Consider the following 25,199-nt stretch of genomic DNA (forward strand, 5'->3'; position numbering starts at 1 on the left):
TGGCCATCCAGCCTCTGCTTAAAGACCTCCAAAGACGGGGACTCCACCACCCTCCGAGGCAGTGTATTCCACCATCAAACAGCCCTCACCGTCAGGAAGTTCTTCCTAATGTTTAGGTGGAATCGCTTTTCTCTTAGTTTAAATCCATTACTCTGTGTCCTAGTCTCTGAAGCAACAGAGAACAAGCTAGTTCCCTCATCAACATGACATCCCTTCAAATATTTAAACATGGCTATCATGTCTCCCCTCAACCTTCTCTTCTCCAAACTAAACAAACCCAACTCCCTCATAGGGCATGGATTCCAGACCTTTGACCATTCAGGTCGCCCTCCTCTGGACACACTCCAACTTGTCAACATCCTTCTTAAAATGCGGAACACAAAACTGCACACAGTATTCCAAGCGAGGTCTGACCAATGCAGAATACAGAGGTAGTATTACTTCCCTTGATCTAGACACAATACTCCTATTGATGCAGCCCAGAATTGCATTGGCCTTCTTAGCCACCATGTCACACTGTTGACTCATGTTCAGTTTGTGGTCCACTAAGACTCCCAGATCTCTTTCACATGTACTGTTGTCAAGCCAACTCTCTCCCATCCTGTACCTGTGTCTTATGTTGTTTCTGCCTAGGTGAAGTACCTTACACCTCTCCCTATTGAAATCCATTTTATTAGTTATGGCCTAACTCTCCAGTCTATCAAGGTCATTCTGAACTCTGAGCCTCCGGGGTATTAATTACCCCTCCTAACTTGGTGTCATCTGCAAATTTGATTAGCATGCTCTCTATCCCATCATCCAAGTCATTTTTAAAAATATTAAATAGTACCAGTCCCAGGACAGACCCCTGTTGCACCCCACTGGTCATTCCTCTCCAGGATGAAGTTGTGCCGTTAATGAGCACCCTTTGGGTTCGGTTGGTCAACCACTTACCAATCCACCTAACAGTAGCAGTGTCCAGCCCACATTTTACTAGCTTTGTTTCAAGAAGATCATGGGGGACTTTATCAAAGGCTTTACTGAAATCAAGGTACACTACATCTACAGCATTCCCTTCATCTACCATACTTGTCACTTTTTCAAAAATAGATATGAGATTAGTTTGGCATGACTTGTTTTTGTGTCCCATAATACATATAATACAATAAGTTCAAAATTAGCCGTTACTTGCAACCCTATAGCTATTGGATGGGCTGTTGTGCCGTCATGGAACTTTTAGGAACATTCTACATTCTGAGCAGGCAGTATCAGTCCACAAAATCTTACCAAATAGTTCAGCGTCTGTGGAAGACATGGGGGATCATTTTGGATGGAGATGAAGTCCTCTGTAGCTTAGCAGGGGCAGAAGTGAGAGAGTCAGGGCAAGAAGGATGTCTGGAAAGATGCATGAGGAAAGGAGCCAGGAGAAGAAGGGGGAGCGCTTAGGGGACATGGTATCCAAACAAATGGTGGCTGAAGGAAGAGTGTAGGGTAGCCACTGTCTGAGAATTTGTGTGTTCAACTAGTATAAAGTGATATAACTCCCTTGTCTCCAGAAAAAATAATAGTGGTGTTCCAAATGCTAGGGAAGAAAAGTAAAGCAATTAAGGTGAAAGAAAAAGCCATGCCTTTTTCATCAAGTATGAGGATGAAGAACATTCAGGTCATGGATGGAACTTGATTATGGAAGTGCAGCTGGCAATCAAGAATGAATTTTAACAGACACTTTGAACGCCAAGCACTCATAAGACAGAAACAGAGGGATAAAATTTCAGTCAAGAGATACAATCATAAAACAAACACATGGGTTTCTTTTTCTTTGTACCCTACAGAACTAGGAAATGTAATCTAGAGAGATATCAAGGCTAAATTGTGAAAAATATAGGACACAAGTATTAGACATTTTCTTAATGTTTATGCAGAAAAGATTAAGGCTGGTTGGGAGGTACAATTGCAACAACCGTTTAGGAATGGGAATGTGACGATTTTAAAACAATACGGGACAAACTTTAATTTTACTATAAACTTTAGTTTGACTATAAGAGCTTTGACTCAGCCACTAAACTGTAACAGACAGCTCAGGTTCTGATTGTTAGAGGTGATTAAGGTCTATACTAAGTAAATACTTTGGTGCTCAGCTGTAGCACCTCTTTTCACATACAGGAAATATCCATATAGGAAAAAAATGTATTTACTTTTAAGCTGGATGATGATAGTGGACTGGGTAGACCACCGACTAGCTGCAGTTGGCCCACTGTGTAGCACTTAATATACATAGCAAAAGAGAGGGGGTATTCATATGGCCGGAATGTACAATCCCAGTGGAAGCCAGCAAGGATTTCCCCGTTGGGGCTGTAGTGAATAATATAATTCATCATTGTTGATGAATGTATTTGTATCCATGGCATAATGGGGAAAACAAAAAGAGGGCTGGGCTTTAAAAAGCCAAATTACTAGTAATTTGGGGCCTGCTGAAATCCGGAATATTGAAACTCTTTAGTAGTCTGACCTCTAACCTTAGGAATATCATGTCAAAGAAGGCAGAAAGGGTACAATGTGTGAACCCTCCTCGGGACAGATCACAAACCCCAATGGCCATTAAGACTTCTCCTAGGTAGAGTTTCTTTGGAGTTTCTGCCTCTCATCCGTAAGCCACCATTCACTTAACATTTCAGAAGTAGTTGCTGGTTGGTTAAGGGCCAATTTGAGTGCAGTTTTCTGCGTGTGTACCATGTCTGTTGGAATGTTTCCCACAGAATGTGTTGTACAGCTTGTTCAGTGACATTTCTAAGAGCTAAGTGTACCAAGAGCCTATAGTTAGTTGGGGTAAAGAATTGTGTAGGAGAAGATATATTGTGATTCAGAATTTTCACATATGTAAAGCCACAGGCAAAATCCCAAAGTGTGGATGCAAAACATATGCTGGGACTAGCTTCGAGCTTCCCTTTGCATGAGGCATCCCACTTGTATCAGATGCACTCAGTCATTGATTTCACATGCTTCTTGGTGCCTTACAGTTTTATTTTTATTGTTTGGTATGTACTAGATTCCCACTGGCCCAGACAGCAGGTGAAGAGCGCCTCATAACTGCATAGCTTGAGGTCAGCAGTAGTCCAAGGATCTCTCCTTCACATTGTCATTGGCTTTTCAGTGGACTAAGGAAACAGGGCAGGAGGGCAGCCCTTCATAAATGTGGGTCATATTACTGATCCTGTACATATCATTGCATGGCACATACTGCAGCTTCCAGGCATGTAAATTTGCCATGATGGTTACTGTAACAGTTCTTTGAACCGGAAATTTTCCTGAAGCAAGAGCCCTTGGGCTTTTCAGGATGCATTTTTTATGAATGCAATTAAAGTATCATTCGATTGCAGACCCACTGCCAGGTCCTGTGTTTGCTCTGTTGCCTAGTCACTCCTTCATCCAAACCCATGTAAATCATAGAACAATGAGAGGAGAGAACTCGACACCCCCTACAGAATTGGTATGTGTATGACAGACCAACTCATCTTCACTGCTGCACCTTGCACTGTGATGCATTACCCGTAAATAATAGCTTCTAAAAGACATTACATCTCAGATCCAGCCTAATTGTAACTATAGTTTGTTTTTTTCATTTTGGTTTATGTACAGTGTGTGACTTTTGCAGAGACATTTTTATTCTAGGAAAATGACAAGGCAACAAGAAGGTATAATTGCCCTGATTTTTAGAAGTGGTGCAATACTACAGATCTGATGTACTGCAAGACATGAATCAGAAAAATTCTATTAAAAAATCTCTTGAATGGCTGACACGGGAGTATTATCCGCAATGATTAATTTGACTCGGTCATTATGAACACAGACAAGTCTGACAAAATTGCATTTCATTCCCCACTGAATTTATAAAATCACTGTACACATAATAAGAAGTTATAGTTCTGTGCTATCCACTATATTTGACAGGATTTCAGCTCTGGAAAGAGGGGGAAGGGGATTGGGGAAAGGGAATTGGGAAGCTGTTTAAAAGCCTGCAATTTACTTTATTTTGCTATAGATAGCATTTCACAAAGTATGCTTTTCAAGTTTCCAGTTCAAATTGTTTATGAAAGTCACTTTGGAGGGAACTGGAAATGACTGCCATGCTGCTCCCAGGAACTGAGGCTATCTGAATAGCGCTAAAGAGCCAATCTGGGAGAGCACACTTGGCTACTTGTCATGCCAAAGCTCCTTCTTCAATGACTTACGGTACAGGAACACTGTCATATATTGGCATCTGGACACCTCACTGAGGAAACACCGTCCTCCGCTGTGCACTGTTGCTGGGAAAACAGTTTTGTTATTCCTAACAAATATGCCTTACAGATATGCCCACATGAGAAATACAGCCCTGTTACTCATTATCATTATGTATTTTATTATTATTTAAAACATTTTATGCTGTCTTTCCATCCAATTAAGGGTCCCGATGGTGGTGAATAATAAAAAAAAAATCATGATGCCAACAACTGAACGAGCACATAAACAAACACACAAACAATTAAACAAACACTTAAACAGGAAGGAGGGGCAATGAAGGAATGCCAAACAGAACTCTTCACCTGTTGGTGAAAAATAATGATAGAGGGGACAGACAAATTTCCTTGGGGAGGGAATTCCATTATTTTGGTGCCATGGTGAAGAAGGTCCTTTCTCAACTTGCCACCTGTCTACCCTCAGATAGTGAGGGCCTCCAAAGAAGGTGCCGTGAAGATGACCACAATGGTCAGGTATGCCCCTATGTGCATCGTAGAAAAGCTATTGGGGAAAACAATTGGTATTTCTTAGGCCAATCAAATCACATTTACAACTGACCAGTGGGGAAAACCTAGGGGATCTTTTGAATTATAGGAGGCATCACTGCAGTGGAATTCTGATGTAGAAAAGTGATTCTAAGTTATAGGACTCTGCAAAGAAATGGTGTGGGTGGGTTGCTGCAACAGCAGTTATTTGCTGATTGAGGATGATGCAGCAATAAATCTATCAGAATTTTTAAAAATCCCACCCTTATTCAAGGAACTCAGGTGTACATGGTTTCCCACTCACATTTTAACCTTAGAACAACCCTGTAAAGAGGTACTTGAACCCAGGTTACTCTGCTCCTAGTCCAACACTTTAGCTCTTACTGGTTCTCATATGAAGAACAATATGATGATTATGGATGAGTAAAATGCTTAGAAAGTGCATATGAAATGTACTGCGTGGACAATGAGTCCACCAGAAAACCACACTGCACAGGGGACGTAACCATCCATCCTGTCCTATTTTATATCGACAGCTGAATTTATATTGCGCTCCCTATTTTGTTTTTGGTTCACCAGAAACAATTTCTCAGCTGCTTTCTCTCTTAAACTTATGTTTGCCTTTGAATGTTATTTGACAGGGCAAATATTTACCTCAAATAATGATGAAAATCTCCATCCTGCTTACTGTGAATAACGTTCTTTGAATCAATGTTTGTCTGAAGCTTCCAGGATCCCAGCAGATAATCACAGAGAACATGACTTGCCAGAGAATTGGGGTCACTTGATATTTGTCAGGTTTCTAAGGAGAACATTTTCCTGAATTCTTGCTCGGCCAAGTAATGTTCTTTGTGATTAACTGTTGCACACATTGTCTGACTTGATGGAGTTCCTCACCTGTAGAATTGAAAGCACTTGTCATTTACAATCCATTTTGCCTTTATGGAGTACTGAGGCACAAGAGAAGGATATATTTGCCATGAAAACTAGCAAGGTTTCATCAAAACACATAGCGTTAATTATGCATGGTGAATAGAGAGAACATTTCTCTCTTTCCCCCTCCATGAGGTTCATGGACAGGAGATTCAGGTCAGGGGCGCGGGGGGGGGGGGGGGAGAGTACTTTTTTACACTATGTACCGTTAACTTGCCATAGGATCTAGTGATGGCCAAAGTCTTAGATATGATTTTATAAGGGGATTTATCATGTGGAATAGATCTTTCGGTGGCTTTGAGCCATGATGGCTAAAGAAACCTCCAAGACCAGAAGTAGTATACCTCTGTATTATAATTGTTGGGGGTGAAGAAGCAACAGGGATAGGGTATGGTTTCTGTGCCCCTGTTTGCAGGTTTTCTAGGGCATCTAAGTTGTCATTTTGGGAACGGGGGGGGGGCGCTCTTGTGTACATAGGACGATGATTGGATAAGGTTCAATAACTTTAACAGATGTGGGAAAGAGTGAATTTTGGCTGAGGCAGCTGTTCTTATTTTGCTGAAATTCCATGTTCTACATGAATATTAAAGATGCACGAGCTTTTGGTATCTAAAAGCCAATATAAAGTTCTTCCTCTAAAAATGAATTTTGATGAATTTCACTGGGCTCAGGAGGCTGTGATACAAAGGATTTTTCCCCTGCCCTGTAAATTACCAGCTTTCCCCCAATGTATCTTGTGCTTTAAAATGCTGCATGGCAGCTGGAAATTGGGACCTCTTCTAGAGAAGTTGTAGAACACTCTGTCCAGGAAAATCCAGTTGGCACTGACTTGAAGAACATGGAGAAGATAATTTTATTCTCCAGAACTTTTAACGGATGTGCTATTTCCTGCTTTCCCCCCCCCCCTGGTTTTTATTACTGTTTTAGTACTTTTTGGCTGATTTTGTTGTGGTTTTATTGACACCCCCCATGTCTCTTTTATGTTTTAATCAACAATCTTTCTTTTTGTTCAGTTTCTGGTTACCCATTTAGGAGGCATAGGCTGAAAGGCAAGGCAGAAATTCTTAAATAAATAAACAAAACAAGCCACTGAATGTTGGATGCATACTGCAACAGCATGTTGTGAAAAGCTTCTGCTTGCTGTACAGCATGTAGAAAACTTTGAGGGTAAGAAAATTTGGCAACCTCTTTGCCCTTTCTCCTAAATGTTAGTAGGAGCCTCTAAGACTGGGCAGCAGAACTGCCCTTCTGATGCTGTGTCTATATAGCAGGTGGGGAATCTGTGGGAAATAATTTCTTTTTTATTATTATTTTAGGCTACCTGTTACATGGAGCCAGCATGGTGTAGTGGTTAAGGTGCCTGACTAGAACCTGGGAAACCCAGCTTCAAATCCCACCTCACGCCATAGAAGCTTGCTGGGTGACCTTGGGTCAGTCACATACTGTCAGCCCTGACCCTGGCGAGTAATTAGATGGGAGACCTCCAAGGAATACCAGGGTCATGATGCAGAGGCAGGCAATGGCAAACCACCTCTGAAAGTCTTTTGCCTTGAAAACCCTACAGGGTCGCCATAAGTCAGCTGTGACTTGATAGCAAAAAAACAAAACAAAAACCCTGTGACATAAATTCCCACAAATTTAATGAAAGTTACATAAATTCCCACAAATTTATTGAAATTCAATGTACCATTTGTTCCTGGCTTTTGACTTGCTATGGCACATGCTGAAGTAACTAATTACATTAACAACCACTGCCTCAAGGGCTGACTCCTAAAAATCACAGAAAGCAATAAAAGGGCCAACTGAGCAAGAGTACTTTCTGGAATCAGGCTTATGTTTTCCATTCTGACTCTGGTGTATGGAGGGAATTGTTACATCTGAGCCAGTGTCACCTTCTAGTTGGAGGACAGACTTTATCCCTCAAGAAGTATTCTTCTCCTCAGACCTTGCTGTCAGAAAGGAGATTTTTAATACAGCTCCTAAAAGCATTTAATGTTTTTTTAAAAAAAACGTTACAGCCTGTTCTTGCCTTTGCTAGTAAGAGGGGTGAGTGGGAGATGCTCAGAAGGAGGGAGAAAGCTGGACAAAGAAGTCTTGAAGGTCTATGGCCATGAAGCTTTCTACTTGAAACGCCCTTCCCACAGTCCTAGGACCATGTAGAAGACAGTGGCTGAGGTACTTTGACATTTTTGATTGAGCAGGCTTCTTTTCCTTACCTCAGCTTCGTCATGACCAGTTAGACAAAGAACTGGAAAATAAGGATGCTGCTGCATAGATGGCACGTGGAATCTGCTGAAAGAGTGCTTCTCCTGTTTTACTCCTATTCTCCACCTATTTCTGGGAAGCATGGGGTGGGGGAGAGACAAGCTGTGGCAAGTCAAGGCCTTAACCTACAATAGAAGTCTTGCTGGCGATCTCAGGGCTCTATTTTAGTAATTTATCGTGTTACCTTTCCCCCCCCCCCCCACCTTGGGATTATTCCGAGTAGGTTCTTCTTTCTTCTGGAGGGGACTCTGCCTTTAAGACAAATGGAAAGCCTTCTTTAACTATGGTAACTGGAGAGATAGACAACAGATAATTCTGAAATTAAATGTGCCTGTTAGCTATTCAAGGAGGCATATCTTCTCAAGAAGACTTTTATTCGTTCATTGCTGAGATTTTTTACTTTTGCCATTAGCAACTGTTCTTTTATTGTTTGGTTGGTTTTTATTTTGTATTGTATTTTTATGATTTCAGTTATTGTCTTGAGCAGTGGAGAGATGGCATAAAAATGTTTGTTTTAAAAAATAAATGTATGATTTTGTTTGCAAATGTGGTCCTGTACCCTAAACATATATATGCTTTCAAATCATTTCTTCTATGTCTTGGTAACATGCATAGGAATACCACACAAATGAAAAGGAACCCTGGCGTGGAATCCCTATGGGTGTTACTGCAAGTAAACACATTGCATATGTGTCTGTCTGTAGTTGGTGGAGGCACAACATACACAAAGACCCGCTTTAAGACTAAGATGTGTCAATGCTTGTGCATTTAAAGTGTGTGTGTGTGGGAGCCTTCCTTAGTCATCAAGTTCTCCTTTTAGTTTATGAACCCCTTTCCCCATAAAACTCTTTCTATACAATGATTCTGCATTGGTTGCAAATCCATTCGGCAAAGTGGAAGGGAAGAGGATTCCAGTGCAACTCCTGCCAGTCTGACTAACTGTCTGTGAAGTGGCATTGTGCAGTACTCTGATAAGGCCAGAACAGAGAGACAATTGTTTCATTCCAGCCTACTGGAATTGACAAACAGAGAACTGTTCCTTTGTCAAATATATGCTTACGCAAGGATAGACATTTACACTGAAAATATTCAGTGCTGCTTGTAACTTGCTCAGAGCTGGCATCCCTTTTTAAAATAAAATAAAAGGCACTGGCCTGTATATATGAGACTTTAGCTCTTTGCAGAAGCTATACAGAAGTTGCTCATTTTTGGTATTTTCACCGTTCATGCATCTCAGTAAATTAGGTGCTTTGGTGTCTACATGACAGTCAAATGATGCCCCAAAGCTTAATCTTATAAGCATTTACCACTGGGATTTGGAGGCCTTGAATTTACTTGTCATATGTTAGAATGCTCCATGGACTTGCTGTGCTCATCTCCTTAATCCACATTCACTGCCCCATGAAAGCATCTACGCAATAACTGTTGCCCAGAATGACTTTGGCCGACATGCAGTTCTCTTTGTTTATATATAATATTTCACATTTGGAAAAACCATTCTGTATCCTATCATGCATTTTTTTCTGATAGGTTTACATTTTGATTTGTGGAAGAGGAGGTGGCAATTTCTTCTGATTTCCCCCCCTCTCTCTGCAGATCTCCACTTTGCCCCCATGCTACTCCTGAAGGCCCACAACGAGTTCCAAAATGGAAGTAGTGTATCAGCCAGACCTTAGTTTTGCATGGAAATTGCACGTGCGGTGGTCATAGCTTGATATAGTTGTTAGTTCATGGGAAAGGTCGACAATTAGATTGAATGCCATGCAATTAAATACAGTTTGCAAAACAATAATGCCTCTCTGACTCATCAGGAACTTTGTAATGTAACCATGCTATCATTCTGTTTGGTGTAGAAAATGTGAGCTGAGTTCCTGTTACAGCTGCAGTGGACAGTATTTGCACACAGTGCAGATAAACAATAAGTCAATTAGAGAGACTTGGGCGGATCCTACCCCTGTACTACCACTCCACCAAGCAAAGTTTGAAGCTTTCCTAAAACTTAAGCTGGAAAATGTCGTGTTGATTTAACAGAGGCTTAATATGCGCAAGTGGGCAGATGAAGCTTTTCATGTCATGAAGTTATATGGCATCTCATTAAGATGGCCTTCCCCCCCCCCAGGCCCGTTAGCAACCCTACTAACAATGGAGGAAGAGCCACTTAAGTTGGAGGAAGGCTTCCTTGAGAAAAGCTGGATCCAGTCCACCTTGTTTAACCTGTGGTTTTACTATTTCTGGGAATAGAGAAAATCTGGGTATCTGTTCATTGTGGGATAGGGTTTTAGAGTGTTGGGACTGTATCTGGTAGATTGAGGTTTCAGTATATGTACTGCCACTGCCACATCTTCATAGGTGACTGTGGGGAATGTTTCAAGACCTGGCCAAACCATTGATTTGTGAAGAACCACAGGGTTGGGGAGGGTTGGGGTCACTGGGGATGTGGGGGGAGGTAGTTGTTAATTTCCTGTATTTTGCAGGGGGTTGGACTAGATGACCCTAGTGGTACCTTCCAGCTCTATGATTCTATGATTTATAATAGGCAGGAAATTATTTATGCAAAAATGCATATTGTCTTTACCAATATTCTTATAGTTTATAGAATAATGGCTGAATCTGTAAGCTACAATATTCTGCAGTAAAACTCAAAAACTGTCATAAAATAAAAGTTCAGGCCTCTCCAAATGTGAAAACAAACAGCTTGCACTGTTAATTCTTATCATCAATTTAATAACAGCAGATCAAAGGAAATGTGAGGAACCAGGGTTATGTGAGACAGTAATATGCGCTAAGATGACAGAACAAACAACTTTCGGGGAAATGGATGGCAGATCTGTTGATTTCATTTGATGTATATAGGTTAAAATCAGGCTTTTGGTTTCCATTGCTGTTCTTATAGAAGTATTAAAAGTTTGCTCATTCTAAGACTCCAGCGAAACTCCAGGTGTCCAGTCAATCTGTACAAATGTTTTCTGTTCACATTGTATGTAATGTTTTAAATATGCCTTTTTGTTCTTTGGTGGAATTGATGGTGATGAAATAAATTTGTGCAGGAGCCCTGATCCATACTTTGAGTTCTTGAGCATACAAAGGCTTCCCGTTATCTTCAGTGCATTCAGTGTCAGAGGCACACATGTGAACACATGAAGCTACCTTATACTGAACGTCCATCAAAACAACTACCCAGACTGGTGGGTAGTTCAGGGTCTCAGGCAGAGGTCTTTCATGTCACGTAGTGCCTGGTCCTTTTAACTGGAGATGTTGGGGATTGAGCCTGCAGTTGCTGCCATAGAAAACACTTTTATTTGAATGAAAGAAGCACATTTATTATTTTATTTACTTCATTTATACCCCCCTTTCCTTCCCAACAGGGAAAGTGATTTACAACTTTTGCCCTTCTTTCATCCTCACAGCAACCCTGTGAGGTAGGTTAGGTTGACAGTGTGTGACTGGTCCAAGGACACCCAGCGAGCTTCCATGGCAGAGCTGGAGATTCAAACCTAGGTCTCCTAGATCCTAGTTCAACACTTTAACCACTGCTCCATGCTGTGTCTACATTGGTGTACCTTGGGCAATCTAAGCAAGTATCACAATACGAGTTAGCACACATAGAATTTTATGCATGATGTAGACAAGCTTTAATTCTTGCAAGCTATTGGATAGAATTACTAATTTGCATATGGTGCTTTGGCCGATGTTGTGTGGTAATCAAACACATGTTGGTGTAATGTTGGTGACTCAGATGTTGCACTGCATCACTGTCATCATGGACTGTGCCTTTGCTCAGTGATATTTATCAGCTTGATTCATTTAAGTGGAGGCAGTAGTTTTCTCTGCTTATGTGGGTCTGCTGCTAGAGTTGAAATAAATTGGACAGCTCATGTTTGCAAAAGTTTTGCATGTACATTGAAGAATCTAGAGATGTGAAGGCTTGGAAAAAATCCAGAAACTCTCCCCCGGAGAACATGTATTTGTTTGTTTTATTAAAACATTTACATTTCATCTTTCCTCTTGGTTCAAGGCGGCTTACAATAATAGTTAAAACATACCCAGCTAAAACCAGAGATAAAATAGAAAGCCCCAAATCCCTCTCTCCTCCCACCCTTAAAAGATGCCTGCCATCTTAACCCCCTCAGAAACCCTGGCAAAGGCAAGCCTTGCAGCATGCCTGAAAATCTCCAGGGAGGGAGCCCCCTTACCTCTTCAGGGGGTACCGTATATACCCATGTATAAGCCGACCCGCGTATAAGCCGAGGTGCCTAATTTCTCCCCAAAAATGGGGAAAAATTAGGCACCCGCGTATAAGCCGAGGGTCGGCTTATAACCCCCCCCCCCCCCGCAGGCTTACCTTACAGGGCTCTCCAGCGGCAAGGGTTCGGCGGCGGCGGCAGCACGGCCCAGGGGGGGCGGGGCAGTCTTCCTGCAATTGCAGGAGGCTGCCCAAGGCCCCTCCCGGCGGGGAGAAGCAGCGGCGCGGCCCAGGGGGGCGGGGCAGCCTTCCTGCAATTGCAGGAGGCTGCCCAAGGCCCCTCCCGGCGGGGAGAAGCGGCGGCGCGGCTGGGGGGGGGCGGGGCAGCCTTCCTGCAATTACAGGAGGCTGCCCAAGGCCCCTCTCAACAAGGAGAAGCGGCGCCGCCGCCCGGGGGGCGGGGCAGCCTTCCTGCAATTGCAGGAGGCTGCCCAAGGCCCCTCCCGGCGGGGAGAAGCGGCGGCGCGGCCCGGGGGGGGGCAGGGCAGCCTTCCTGCAGCAGCAGGAGGCTGCCCCAGGCCGCTCCCGGCGGCAGGAAGTGGCACGGCGGCGGCGGTAAGTTTCCCCCCTTCCTCCCTCTTCTTTCCTCCCTCCCCCCGTATTGACCCGCGTATAAGCCAAGGCTGGCTTTTTCAGCCCATTTTTGGGGCTGAAAAACTCGGCTTCTACGCGAGTATATACGGTATATTCCACAGAACTGGAGCCATGATGGAAAAGGGTCGGGCTCTGGTTTATGCCTGATGGGCCACCGTAAGTGGTGGGATAGCCAGCAGATGGCAGCCTGATGACCTTAGAAGGCACACATTGGAAGGAGATGGTCCTTCACATATGTGGCTCCCAGGGCTTTAAGGTCATAACCGGCACCTTGAATTGAATCTGAAAACAGACTAGCTGTTTCAAAATGTGCAACATATGTTCCTGGCAGTTAGCCCCTGACAACAGTTGGGGCTGCCACATTCTGTTGTAGTTGCCGGGTTCTCTTCAAGGGCGGCCCCATGTAGAGCGCATTGCAGTAATCCAATCATTAATCCAACAGAAGCATGGATCAGCATGGCCAGATCAGCTGAGTCTGTGTAATGTTGGGGGATCAGATGAAGCTGATATAAATTGCTCCTGGCTACCATGCCAACCTTCTTTTCAAACAGCAAGGCAGGGTCCATGAGCATCCTCAAGCTCTTAACCTGCTCTGAAAAAGCCAACATCACTCCATCTCAGAGAAGTGGTTTCATTTCCTCTAGAATATCAGCTTTTCTGACCAGAATTTTTTTTGGTCTTGTCTAGATTCAGCTTCAGTTTGTTCAATATTCACTATTTAGGTGGAGCACTGAGAAAAATGTCTATGATATATTTCGGAATGAGTGAAATGCTTTATAAGGCAACATTTCACTCACTCAAGACATGTAGTATCAAAATGTTTATGTAAAACAGCCTGTAGCATTAGATAATAATAATTCCTGTGTGTATTGTAGACACATGCGGAATATTTTCAAGAACATGTTTATTGTTTATATGTTAATCATTTGGACAACAATTAATATGCTTTAATATGCTTTATGATAATACATTATTGAAGGTTCAGTGTTTTCAGTGTTATGAGGTTTAACTGGAAACCCAAATATGTTGGTAGTTCTATAGTAATACTACAAAATTTGTTTTCTAACTTCATTGCTAATGTCAAAGTGCAATTTTATATGCTATCTAAGTTATAAATGATGTATTTTATGTTATTTGATAGGAAAGTAAATATTGCATATATTGAAAATTCCCCCAAAATGTCTGGAAATTTCACATCTCTAGGAGCACCCATACAACTCCCGGCTGGGGCAAAAGGCGGTATTCCTTTTTTTCAATCCCTCAAATCAATTGGGATTAACATGGATGGGGCCCATAATCTCTCCAGGTATCTTTATAAAAATGTAGAAAGATGGTGAATTTAATGTGCCAAATTTGTTTTAGTAGATGATGTGTGAATGCTTGCAGGCACGAAGTATGAATGTGTCGGCTGGAAATTGTCTAATTTGATTTGTATAGCTTTGATCCTAAATTTGATTGAGTTGTATGATGCTTTTGTTCATAGAAAGGTGTTGTGATTTAAACAAATCTCAGTTGTCGAATTGAACAATACTAGCAGAGCCGAGCAGAGGATGCAAAGAGGGTGACAAGTTTCCTAGGCTTCAAAGGAAAAACAGGGAGGAGGTTGAGAGCTTTTTGCTGAGCTTCTCGGCACCCACACATGCACATATTCAAGACACATATAAAGGCCATATTGGACTGTTTAGTTTGGCATCATTTTCTCTGAGTGACAGGGATTGTCTAGCGTCTCCAGGAAGAAAAGATTTTGCACCTGCTGCCTGAGAGTCTTTGGGTAGAAATGCCAGGGATTTAACTTGCAGCTTTCTCTGTGCAAAGCCTTTGGGTTGTGCCAGATGTAACATGAAACCATGGTTTAAACTAACCATAGTTAGTTGATCATCCAAGTGCAAGTCACCGTGTTAACTGTGGCTAATTAAGGTCCTTAAAGCCAGGCTCTGAAGTTGGTGTTGACCATGGTTTCATATTACATACAAATGTGTATCTAATGTACCATTTGGGCACACATACTGTATATCGGGAAAAAACATTCATTCATACATGTCAAGAGAAATAAGACTAAGCTTTCTCTTTGTCATTGGATTTTTTACTCCCACACCTGTCACAAGCAATGATTTTCATTTGAGATTCATATTGGGAACTAAAGTACTTTTTTTATAACATGAAGATTTCACTGGAGAATATCTGTTCCATTTTAATGTAGAGAGTATACGTGTTCCTTCTTTCAGACTATGCATACCTACTTGAAAATAAGCTGCACAAAACGTAATGGGACCCCTGAATACACATGCATAGGATTGACCTACTGAAAACAACAAAAGCTGTACAGGAAATATCTCTGCATTTCTGTATACTTAGCGATAGTCGTAATAGAATTCTGTGGGTTCAGTCTTTACAGAATGAAGTGAGCACTTTCACCAGGCTTACTTTGGACATAGGCTTACTTTGGACATAGTGGGAACTTCTTAGTGAAAATGCCTTTTTTCAATTTTTCTTTTAGACATACAATGGTCAGAGTGAGAATAACGAAGACTACGAAATCCCTCCTATTACTCCTCCCAACCTCCCAGACCCTTCTCTCCTTCATTTGGTGGACCATGAAACTGGATATCATTCACTGTGCCACAGCCTCCCTCCAAATAGCCTGATACCAGCATATTCCTACCAGAATATGGACCTTCCAGCCATCATGGTGTCTAATATGTTGAGCCAAGATGGACATCTCCTCTCTAGTCAACTACCTACTGTGAGTAACCTTTCCACTTTTCCTTTTGTTGCATTTTACTCCATAGATTATGTGCTATTAGAATCTTATTTGGAATACAGCGGTCCTGTCAGGTTGGGCCCACATAATGAGAGGAAAATTAGCGAAGGTGATGCCTTTTCCTAGGTCACCTTCTCCTTCTTGCATTTGTGATGCTTTTAAGTGATCCAAATGGCAATTCTTAAGTCTATGCAGAGGCCTTTGGTATAGATTGTAACTGAGCTTTTCCATTATGCCTACCCAGAGAGTTATGTGAACCCAAAATCTTGCATAGTAGTTTGCCCAGTAATAGAAACCATTTTTAAAATATTTTATATCACTTTTGTTATGATTGAATTCACCAGTGTATTTATGAATAAGCATGTCTTATAGGGAGCTAGATTAATGTGAGTGACAGATTTTTAACTTGAAGAGACCCGATCTCAGCTCTGGAAGTTGTATAACTGACTCCTTTGTAGCATTTGCAGAGTCACACACTTAATTTCCCCCCCCATGCTATTTTCGGTTTGACATTCTACTTTTTAAAAAACACATCCTTACTAATAGCCCAGATATATTCATGCAGAGGTTTTCTGTTTCACTCTTAGAATATATGACACCATGCATATTGATTTGGGTCTTTGGGGACCTGCTTGCATGTGCTTTATTCTTCTTGTCTGCTTTGGCTTGATTGGCAGAAACAGAGAGAGCTCTTCTGCACCTTATGGTCTTTGCTTTGTTGATAGATTTTGTGGATAATATAAATATCACATTCATCTTTAAGAGGGGAGTGAAGAGGGGAGTGAACATCCCTGTAGGTTAAGGTTTGCTGTTGGAGTTGGGTCATATAAGTCTGTCAGCACAATCCACACAAGCAACAACAACAAACAATTACTTTTTATAGGGTTTTGCTACTGATCAGCTTTCTCACCTGCTTTTACCCCTTCCTTACATAAGACTGTGGAAGAAGAAAGCAACCATGATGGAAAAGCTCATGGAAATCAATAGCTAGTTGACCAAGGCAATGCCAGAGGAGGACTATGATTCTATTATTCCAACTATATGCACTTGTTATACCTCACTCCACTAGCATAGAGAATGGGGTAAGATTATACAAGCTCAGCACCCAGGAGGAATTGCAGAAGGGGCAAACAGTTTGGAAATCCCACCACACCCTTCAAAATCTCCGCCTCAAACATTCTCAGGGGATTGAGTAGGCTAATTTGTTTATTGTTTTATTAATTTGTTATTTATAGCCTGCCTTTCTGATTGAGACTCAAAGTGAATTGCACAATGTAAGAACAGTCAGTAGACTAAGACAACAGATAAGCGAAGTGAGTAGGATTTCCAGAAATCTGAAACAAAGCATAAGTATTAGACCTGACAATCAGGGACCCACAAGGAACTTGCAGAAGTGGCCAGCCCATTTCCACCACTTTTGCTTCCTCCCCACTCCCACTCCCCCTCTCCCAATCGCTTCTCTTACTTTCTGTCACTCTCTGTCTTTCTCTCACTTTCTCCGTCTCCCCATGCCTGCTGTCACTCCTTTTCTCTTTTTCTCGCTCTCCCTTCCCCACTTCTGACTCTATTTCTCTCTTTCCCTCCCCCACTGTTTCTTTCACTCACCCCACCCCCATCACATACTTGGAATCCACCTGCTGGCTCTGCCTCCATTTTCCACCTCATTTGGCTGTGGCGGGGTGGGTAGGGTGGGAGGTAGGGGCGGGTCCTGTAGCAGGGGGTGGCTCCTCTTCTGGTGGCATGGGGGGGCAGGAGCTCCTCCTCCCCTGTACAGAGCATTGCTGCCTCAGAGGCTTGCGAGGAGGGGCAGTGGTGGTGGCGCTTGCAGCAGCTTTTCCTCCACCCTGCCTGCAGCACCTCTACTGCCAGTTTCCCCACCTTTAGCGTTACTGACTCACCACCTTGGAGGCTGCTGAGGAGAGGTGGAGCTGGCAGCTGTGGTGACAGTGTTGTGCAAGTGCAGAGCAGGCCATTTGGGGGACTAACCCCCTATCTATTTGAATAAGTTTTTAGATTTTCTGCAAACCCGGGGAGTCCCACAAGTTTGCAGGAAACTCTTCCTTCTCTCCTCCAGGGACAGGTCTGTGGATTTAAGTATCTGCAGATCGGCCCAGTTTGAGAATTAGATATATTGACAATATGGTAAAAAGGTAAAGGTAAAGGTCCCCTGTGCAAGCACTGGGTCATTCCTGACCCATGGGGTGACATCACATCCCGACGTTTCCAAGGCAGACTTTGTTTACAGGGTGGTTTGCCAGTGCCTTCCCCAGTCATCTTCCCTTTACCCCCAGCAAGCTGGGTACTCATTTCACCGACCTCGGAAGGATGGAAGGCTGAGTCGACCTTGAGCTGGCTACCTGAAACCGACTTCCGTCGGGATTGAACTCAGGTCGTGAGCAGAGCTTTTGACTGCAGTACTGCAGCTTAACACTCTGTGCCACAGGGCTCTTAGACAATACGGTAACAATGCTAAAAAGTGGAATTGCATGAGCAGAACAGTGTACTGACAGCAGCGTAATACATACTGCAGACAGATAGTTAAAAGAGAGTGTAGGGAGGAGAATATACACTGATGCTCAATCGCTCTCAACATTCTATCCCTTCTGGAGCATATTTAATCCTCAACAGGTTGCTTTTGGTTCATTTACAAAGGCATATTTTTCTGCATACTTGGGAAGTCCCCTAAGTAGATAGAAGCACCTACCTTTTGAGTGGCTTGCTTTTGCTGCTTATCCTAATGGGTGGAAACCACTTTACTATTAGATATAGTGATTGGCTGGGTGCCTGTGGAGAACAGTGGGGGGGATGATTTGGAGGTCCCACCTGCAGAGTTCTCTAAGCTGTCTGGGGCTACAGCAGGCTGATTCCTCTCTGACCCCCTCCTAATTTCCCTATGATTTCAATACTGTCTCTGTTGTAGAGAATCTCAGTTCTCATCAGCCTAGTTTTAGGGTTTATTTCCTACTTACCAAGGAAGTAGGAACCCCTACCTTGTCTATGGGTAGCCTTATTTTGTGCTTTTCATAATCTGTATGGTCAGCAAAGGCATCAGAAAAAAGTTAAGCAAAGTAGCTGAGAAAATAGGAGGAAAGGGGAGAAAACAAACAGAGATTGAGGGTTTAATTAGATGAGACAGAAGTGATCCATCTCTAAACTGCCTGATGTCTTTATTTTTTTGAAAAGCATCTGGGAAGGGAATAGACTTTGGATTGGGGCTGCATCATTTACTGGATAGAAATCTCCCACCCGCACCCTGTGAATGTAAGCCCCATTACAGCTAATAGCTGTTGAGGCCTCCAGTTTCCATCCAGTAAATGACTTGGGTGGGCAGGATTCATTTCTCTTCTATCCCAGCGCTGTGATCCCAATCCAAACCACCCACATATGCTTTGAACAAAGTTAAAGATGTTGTGGGATCCAGTCTCATCTTGTCCAGTCGTTCCCTAAGGAAAGGTAGAGCACAACTTTCTGACCATAAAGTGCCATCTCTTGTTGAGTTTCGAAAGAAAGGCAGGATATAAGTGAAATAAACAATAAATCAACTCTGTGGGGATTCTGTCTGAGGGAGCAGATATAGTCTCCAAATCAGTCTGCCTGCTTATAATAACCTATTGCATGCAGATAATAATTTGAATTACTATCTTCTGACCGTTGCAATATGTTAAGAAGGTCCATGTTCTCTGTTTGCATAAAATAGGAGCACAAGAATAATTCATTAAATATTTAAAAGGTGGATCTAGGGGAGAATGTCTGAAGTGGTGTCCCAGAGCAAAGGTGAATTTGTCATGGGGAAAAAACCATGTAGCATTAACTTCAATCATGGTTTTATGAGCAGTATGGAAATTACTGTGCAACGTTAGCAGAAAGCTCTGCATGATTTCCTTCACTGATGGCTCCTGAAAACATTCACTTCCTTAGATCTATATAATTAACGCCGTACAACCAGCACAAGTGTAGTGGTCACAGTGCTGAACTTGAGAGTGGGAAACCCACTTTCAAATTTTCACAAGTTCACTGATTAGCTTTGGACAAGTCCCAGATCTGTCAGTCTAACCTACCTCACAGGAGTTTTGTGAGGATACACTAGCTCTGTGGGAGAAGCGTAGGATATAATTATAAGAAACAGTTTTAAGAAACATAGCAGCAGTTATGTAAACCAACAAACTATATAAGTAGTAATAAGTATTCTATTTTTCTGATGTGGGCACTTCAGATCTTGAGAAGCAAACAGTTTCCTAGGAGGCAGGAACTAGCAAAGGTTCAACAGCTCACACAACCATTCCCTGCATTTGAAGTGTGCCTGTGTAATTTTTTTTTTTAATGTGGGGTTCAGATCCTGACCATCGAGAAACAACAGGCACATTTGCATGAAATCAAACATTACTTTAGGGCTCCACTTCAGCATAACTGATTAAAACATTCATTTCTGAGACAAAAGAGTCAATTTCACGTGAAAGATATCTCCCCTCTCAGTTTAATTTAAAGAGCAGCCCCAATGCCTGACCCCTATTTTCATAACATGATAATTTTATCCTGCGTTGATTGTCTCATTTTTGAGAGAGGATATTGCACTTATAAATCAGTTTGCAAAATATCCAAAGAAACAAGAATAGTGGGATTTATTAAGCAGCTTCCATACATCTGAAATAATTTATTTTGGAGTAGTCCTTGGGAAATGTTCTATTCTTTATTTTATGGTTCTGTTTTACAAATGCAGCATCATGACAATAAATCAGGAATGAGCTGCAAGAAGATAAGAAGAGGGCTTAGTGTGCTGTAAGTGTAGAACAGGGATATGAAGATTTGTTTCCCTCTTGTAATGAAAATGAAAGGCGGGGGGAGCCAGATTTTCCCAGTTGGTTGTGAATGGAGAGTGCTTCATTTTAAAATAGAAGCTTCTAAAAGCCTGATATATCTTTAAGGCTCTGCATAACAGAGAGGAAGGTAAGGAAGTGAGCTGTCTTTTTGTTCTAAGTAAAAAAAAAATGTAAAGTTTTTAACCTTTCTGCCAGACATCTTTTCCCTAATCATCAAAGTTTCCATATCTGATTACAGCAAATTGGCCATTATTTTCCATTGACACGCAGTCTCAAACCACCTTGGGTCTTCACTGCATGTTCATGACTAGGTAGTATTTATCCCAGTTATCAGCCATGCAATACTTAATGGAAGGTGTTGGATGTATCAGAGGAAGAACTAAATCTCATGGTCAGAGCATGTTTGACAGTTGGTCTCAGTAACACCTTCCACCTGTGTGCCCCACTAAGACTTCTAAAACTATCGACTCTTACTTGGGAGTTAGCGCTGGTGAATATTGTGTATCCTTAGTTCATCGTAGAATTCCACAGTGAATCAGGGTGGATAGATTTTGTTGTCCCACAAACATGATCGCTTGCTTCAAAAATATTAAAATGTTCAGCGTGTCAAAGTCCATTTCCCAAGTAAGACAGATAAGCATATACTCAAATAACCAATTCAGAGGTGCTATGAGCATGCTTTTGTTGGAAGGCTTGCTGGGTTTGCACCCAGAGAACCCTCCTGCCTCTTTCACAGCACCACAGCTTTGGAGGATAATGCAGTTGAGGCTTCATCTTATCTGCTCCTGTCCCTTCCCCCGACCCATTGCCAACACTCCCTTTTTGCCTACTGATACAAGAAAGATCTTGTTGTGTTTCACTGTGGTTGGGCAATGGGATTGTGGGATGAGGGCTTGCCTTTTTCTTTGAGGATCTTAAGATTTCCCCCCCCCACCCATATATTTTTACAGAAAAGCACTAGCCACTAATATGTATTATCGGCAAGGATCAGCTGAGAGTAAATTACTTTGTACAGTAGTGTTTTTAAATAAGGAGGTTGTGTGCAGCAGTTCATTAGTGCCTTTCATCAAATAACTTGGACTGTTGAATACAGAACATTGTGTACAGGTGAATAAATAATTCTCCTGGCAGCTTTGTGTGATAAGAAGAGAGAATGATGGTAGATGGAAGCTCAGAAAGACATAGAGAACGACGTGATTCTAGCTTGCCTGCATGTAGGAAGGGATTAGATACACTTAGATAAATGAATAAATGATTCACTGGCAAAGCTTGGAATACATCCTCCATTTCCCCTAACTCCCACCCCTGTTGCTTTAGTCATTAGATTGCCTTCCACTGAGGTCCATGGAACTGCACAGGAGTAACTATTTGCAGCATGTGGTAAGTGTTTTGAGAACCGGAGCTTTTAACTCCACACATATGTGCAGTTTATGTTTCAATTAACATATCCATATGTAGAGAATTAATCTTTACCTCTTTTAATGTCTGTTTTTCATTATGCCAAGAGCTATATTTTCTGATATAAAACATAAAGCACATAAAACAGAACAAAAACTTTTAAAGAAAATTATTGTTTTCATTAAAATCTATATGCAGAAAGTATTGCTACTTCTCGAGGTAATTAATATAATATAACTAATATAGAGAGAGGTCTTAATAGTATGGCTTGATAGCCAATAAGAGAACAAAACATTTAAAACTACTCCTGAATAGCATTGTTTTTAACAGCATGTAAGACTGCACATCTGAACTGCAGTGTAGGGCAATGGAAGATTAACTATGCTTTGCCATGACACCTGAATTTACAAACGGTGGTTAATAGTCGCTTAGCAAACTGTGATTTTGAAGCTGAGTTCTGAGAGAACGGAAGAAGAAAACGAACATTCATCTGTAACACATGAATTGTTTCTTGTCTGCTTGGAAGCTCAAACACTTTGAGGTTGGTGCAAACTATGGTTTAACATGCTGTCTAAACTAAGCAATTGTTAATTTATTTAAGCACAATCTTTAACAAATCCTGGATGATAACATAGGTAAGCATGCTTGGGATTGTGCTATTAATACTGTGGGATCAGGGCCACAGATAGATTCTGGTGCCTGGACAAAGCTACTCCAAGTGCAAAAAGAAATTAGACATCTGGGTAAGCCCTCTAGGGTCACTGTCTAGCGGTTAGATTAAATATCTGTTAGCTCACTCTACTAAAAACTACAAATGCAAAATGCCCATTAATCTCAGTGGAGGGTGTGTAGAAGCCCAAATAAAACCGTAGTTAAATGAATAAAATATTTACAACAGCAGTGCTTGGTGGATTGTACCCAGTGTATAGAATTCATTGACTCAATAAACGTGTTGTTAAGTTTTGAACTCAGATTTTGCTAGAGGATTAAAACACTCCTACAGTCTACCTTTCAACTGTCCTCTGCACCTGTCAAACCTTTTCTCCTTTCATCTCCCACTGAATGTGAGATACGAAGAAAGCTAATGTTCTCTTCACTAAGGTAAAGGGAGTGCAGCCAATATTTTGACCACATCCTGCTGCACTGGTTATAAAAGAAACTTTGGCTCTATAAATAACATCTACACATCAAGTTCTCATTATGAAGGAGCAAAGTGAGGAGGAAATTCACCAGTTGAGGTGTAACCACAGATGCCGGTGTGTTCCTTTCTCTTCTTGAAGCCTATCTGATGTAGAATGTTGTTACAGAGACTGTTTAGGCCCACACATGTTTATTTTTATGAACAGAACCTTAGCCTCCTGCTATGGTCAGGAAGCCATGGTATGCTAGATGTTTTAAAACCAAGTAGACCAATGGCATTTGTTAAATAGCCCATGGCCCCTGACAAAAATGGCTACAGGATGCATACTAGATCCCATTGATGGGTGAAACCTTGGAAAAGTTGAGTCTTATAGAACCATGATTCGATGTTTTTCAGAAAACTGAGATTAAGGAACATACTGCTAAATCAGCATCAGGAAGCTATTAGAGCAGTAACAAAGGGACAGATGCTTGGTGCACAGTTCAAGGGCAACCTTAGTAGGCATGCATCCTAACTACAAATATGTAAGCATTTTCCAGTCATTTCGTTTAAACATGACACCACACACTTAGGACCCCAACCTAATCAGCCATCTGACATGTAACATTTACTTAGACCTTGATATGGCTGTGCTTAGTGACAACCATTGGCTGATTCATTCTTGACTGCTAAGGATTTTGTTGTTGTTGTTGTTGTTACCTTTGTGGTGTGGTTACTGCTTCTACATCATCAGGTTTCACACCATTTGGTAATGTTTGAAATAGAGTGGCCACTTGAGAGGTGTGGGTGACATGCTTATTTTTTTACCCTTGGTGTTTTCATGAGCAAAGGCACTGGTATGGGAAGTATCCTTGTAGCCTGTCCATTCCAGTCTTTGGTTTCAAATGTTGCCACGCAGTGTGGGATATGACTATGCAGAAGCAACGGTGGTGTCACATAGGAGATGTAAAAATTGAACTTTAGTATAGGATGTAGTATTTGGAGTGGCTAAATTCTCAAAATAAACACACATGGATATGGAGAATGTAGGTTCCAGTTTCATGCTTTCATGTTATCACTGCAGAGATTACAACTGAGATGGGAAAAATTAATCCAAGAAATGTCGGTCAAGTTGTAAAGGACTAAGAGAGGGAGCTAGATTGAATGTTACCTGTCCACGTGAAGGCTGGGAAGAAATATTTCAACATAGTTGGTCTTTGTGCGATTCCAGGAAAGTGTTTGCATACGTTTATGGCATTGGTATGGGCATTCTGATCAGACGAGGTGGATCTGTGCTAGACCTTCATGCAGTGGACAGGATATAGGTAATGAAAAGAAGGGAATTGCTGGGAGAATGCTAATTTTGCAAAACAGGTCAAGGTGGGGGGACAATGTGAGGGAGGGAATGTGGAAAGATTGGCAGGATAAACAGAAAAATAGTGAGTAGGAAATAAGGAAGAGGCGGGGATAAGAAATGAGGGTTCAGAAAACAAATGGCACAACAGTGTGGGGCATAAAATAGCAAATTTTTCATCAGTGCAGTGGAATGCTTTTTTTTAAGCTGTGCAGACAGCCCCGCCCCCCAGTACTTGATAGTAATATGGAGCAATATAAACTTCCAGGGGGGTTTCTGATCAACTTTCTAGCTGTTCATTTTGCAGGAGTAATATCATCAGAGTTTTATCTTTAGCGCAGATACAGCAGTGAGATCTTTTCAGCGTCTTGGCAAGGAATGTGAAGTGGTGCTGAGAGACAGACTGTGCAAAAAAGAGAGATGGTGGTGGGGCATCAATTGAGCTGAGTGGGTTAAAAAGCTGTCAACAAGGAATGGGTTTTCAGAAGGGATTTGGAATGCATATATTTGTCAGAAACAAGACAGATCGAAGCCAGAACTGGAAAATGTTCAGTGCTGTGCAAATAGATTTTGTATTGTGCTGGATACTGAGTCAAGCTGATCCTGAGACAATGGGCCTAAGTTTAGTACAGGATAATGTCGAACACATGCTACCAATATGACACTGTGAGTTGGTGTCTGTTTAATTCTAACATAGTTACAGAATTTATTTGGAATTTGCTTTTTTAAGATCACCACCCTGAAAAAATACAGCTTGGTGTTACTTGGTGTGGGCCTTGTTTGTGGATGTGTTAATTTGATCATAAATGATCTGGAATTGGAGGTGAGCAATATAGTGGCCAGTTTTACAGATGACACCAAATTATGCAGAATGGTAAATACCAAAACAGATTGTGAAGTACCCCAGGAGGATCTCTCTGTATGGAATGAGTGGACAACAATGTGGAAAATGAAGTTTAGTGAAGGTAAATA

The 25,199-nt window shown here is 41.8% G+C and overlaps 1 protein-coding gene across 5 annotated transcripts in view; it reads left to right on the top strand.

Moving 5' to 3' along the window:
• Positions 1-25,199, top strand: part of TOX2 (TOX high mobility group box family member 2) — a 286,109-nt gene that overhangs the window by 138,062 nt on the left and 122,848 nt on the right. For 3 of the 5 annotated variants that reach the window (XM_056844213.1, XM_056844217.1, XM_056844215.1), the window contains 2 exons: positions 15,275-15,520; positions 21,673-21,735. In XM_056844213.1, coding sequence (XP_056700191.1) covers positions 15,275-15,520; positions 21,673-21,735 — 309 coding nt within the window. The remainder of the gene's footprint in view (positions 1-15,274; positions 15,521-21,672; positions 21,736-25,199) is intronic. The other 2 variants (XM_056844214.1, XM_056844218.1) reach the window with 1 other exon arrangement.

This window comes from Euleptes europaea, chromosome 2, assembly GCF_029931775.1.
Source record: "Euleptes europaea isolate rEulEur1 chromosome 2, rEulEur1.hap1, whole genome shotgun sequence".
Classification (NCBI taxonomy): Eukaryota; Metazoa; Chordata; class Lepidosauria; order Squamata; family Sphaerodactylidae; genus Euleptes; species Euleptes europaea.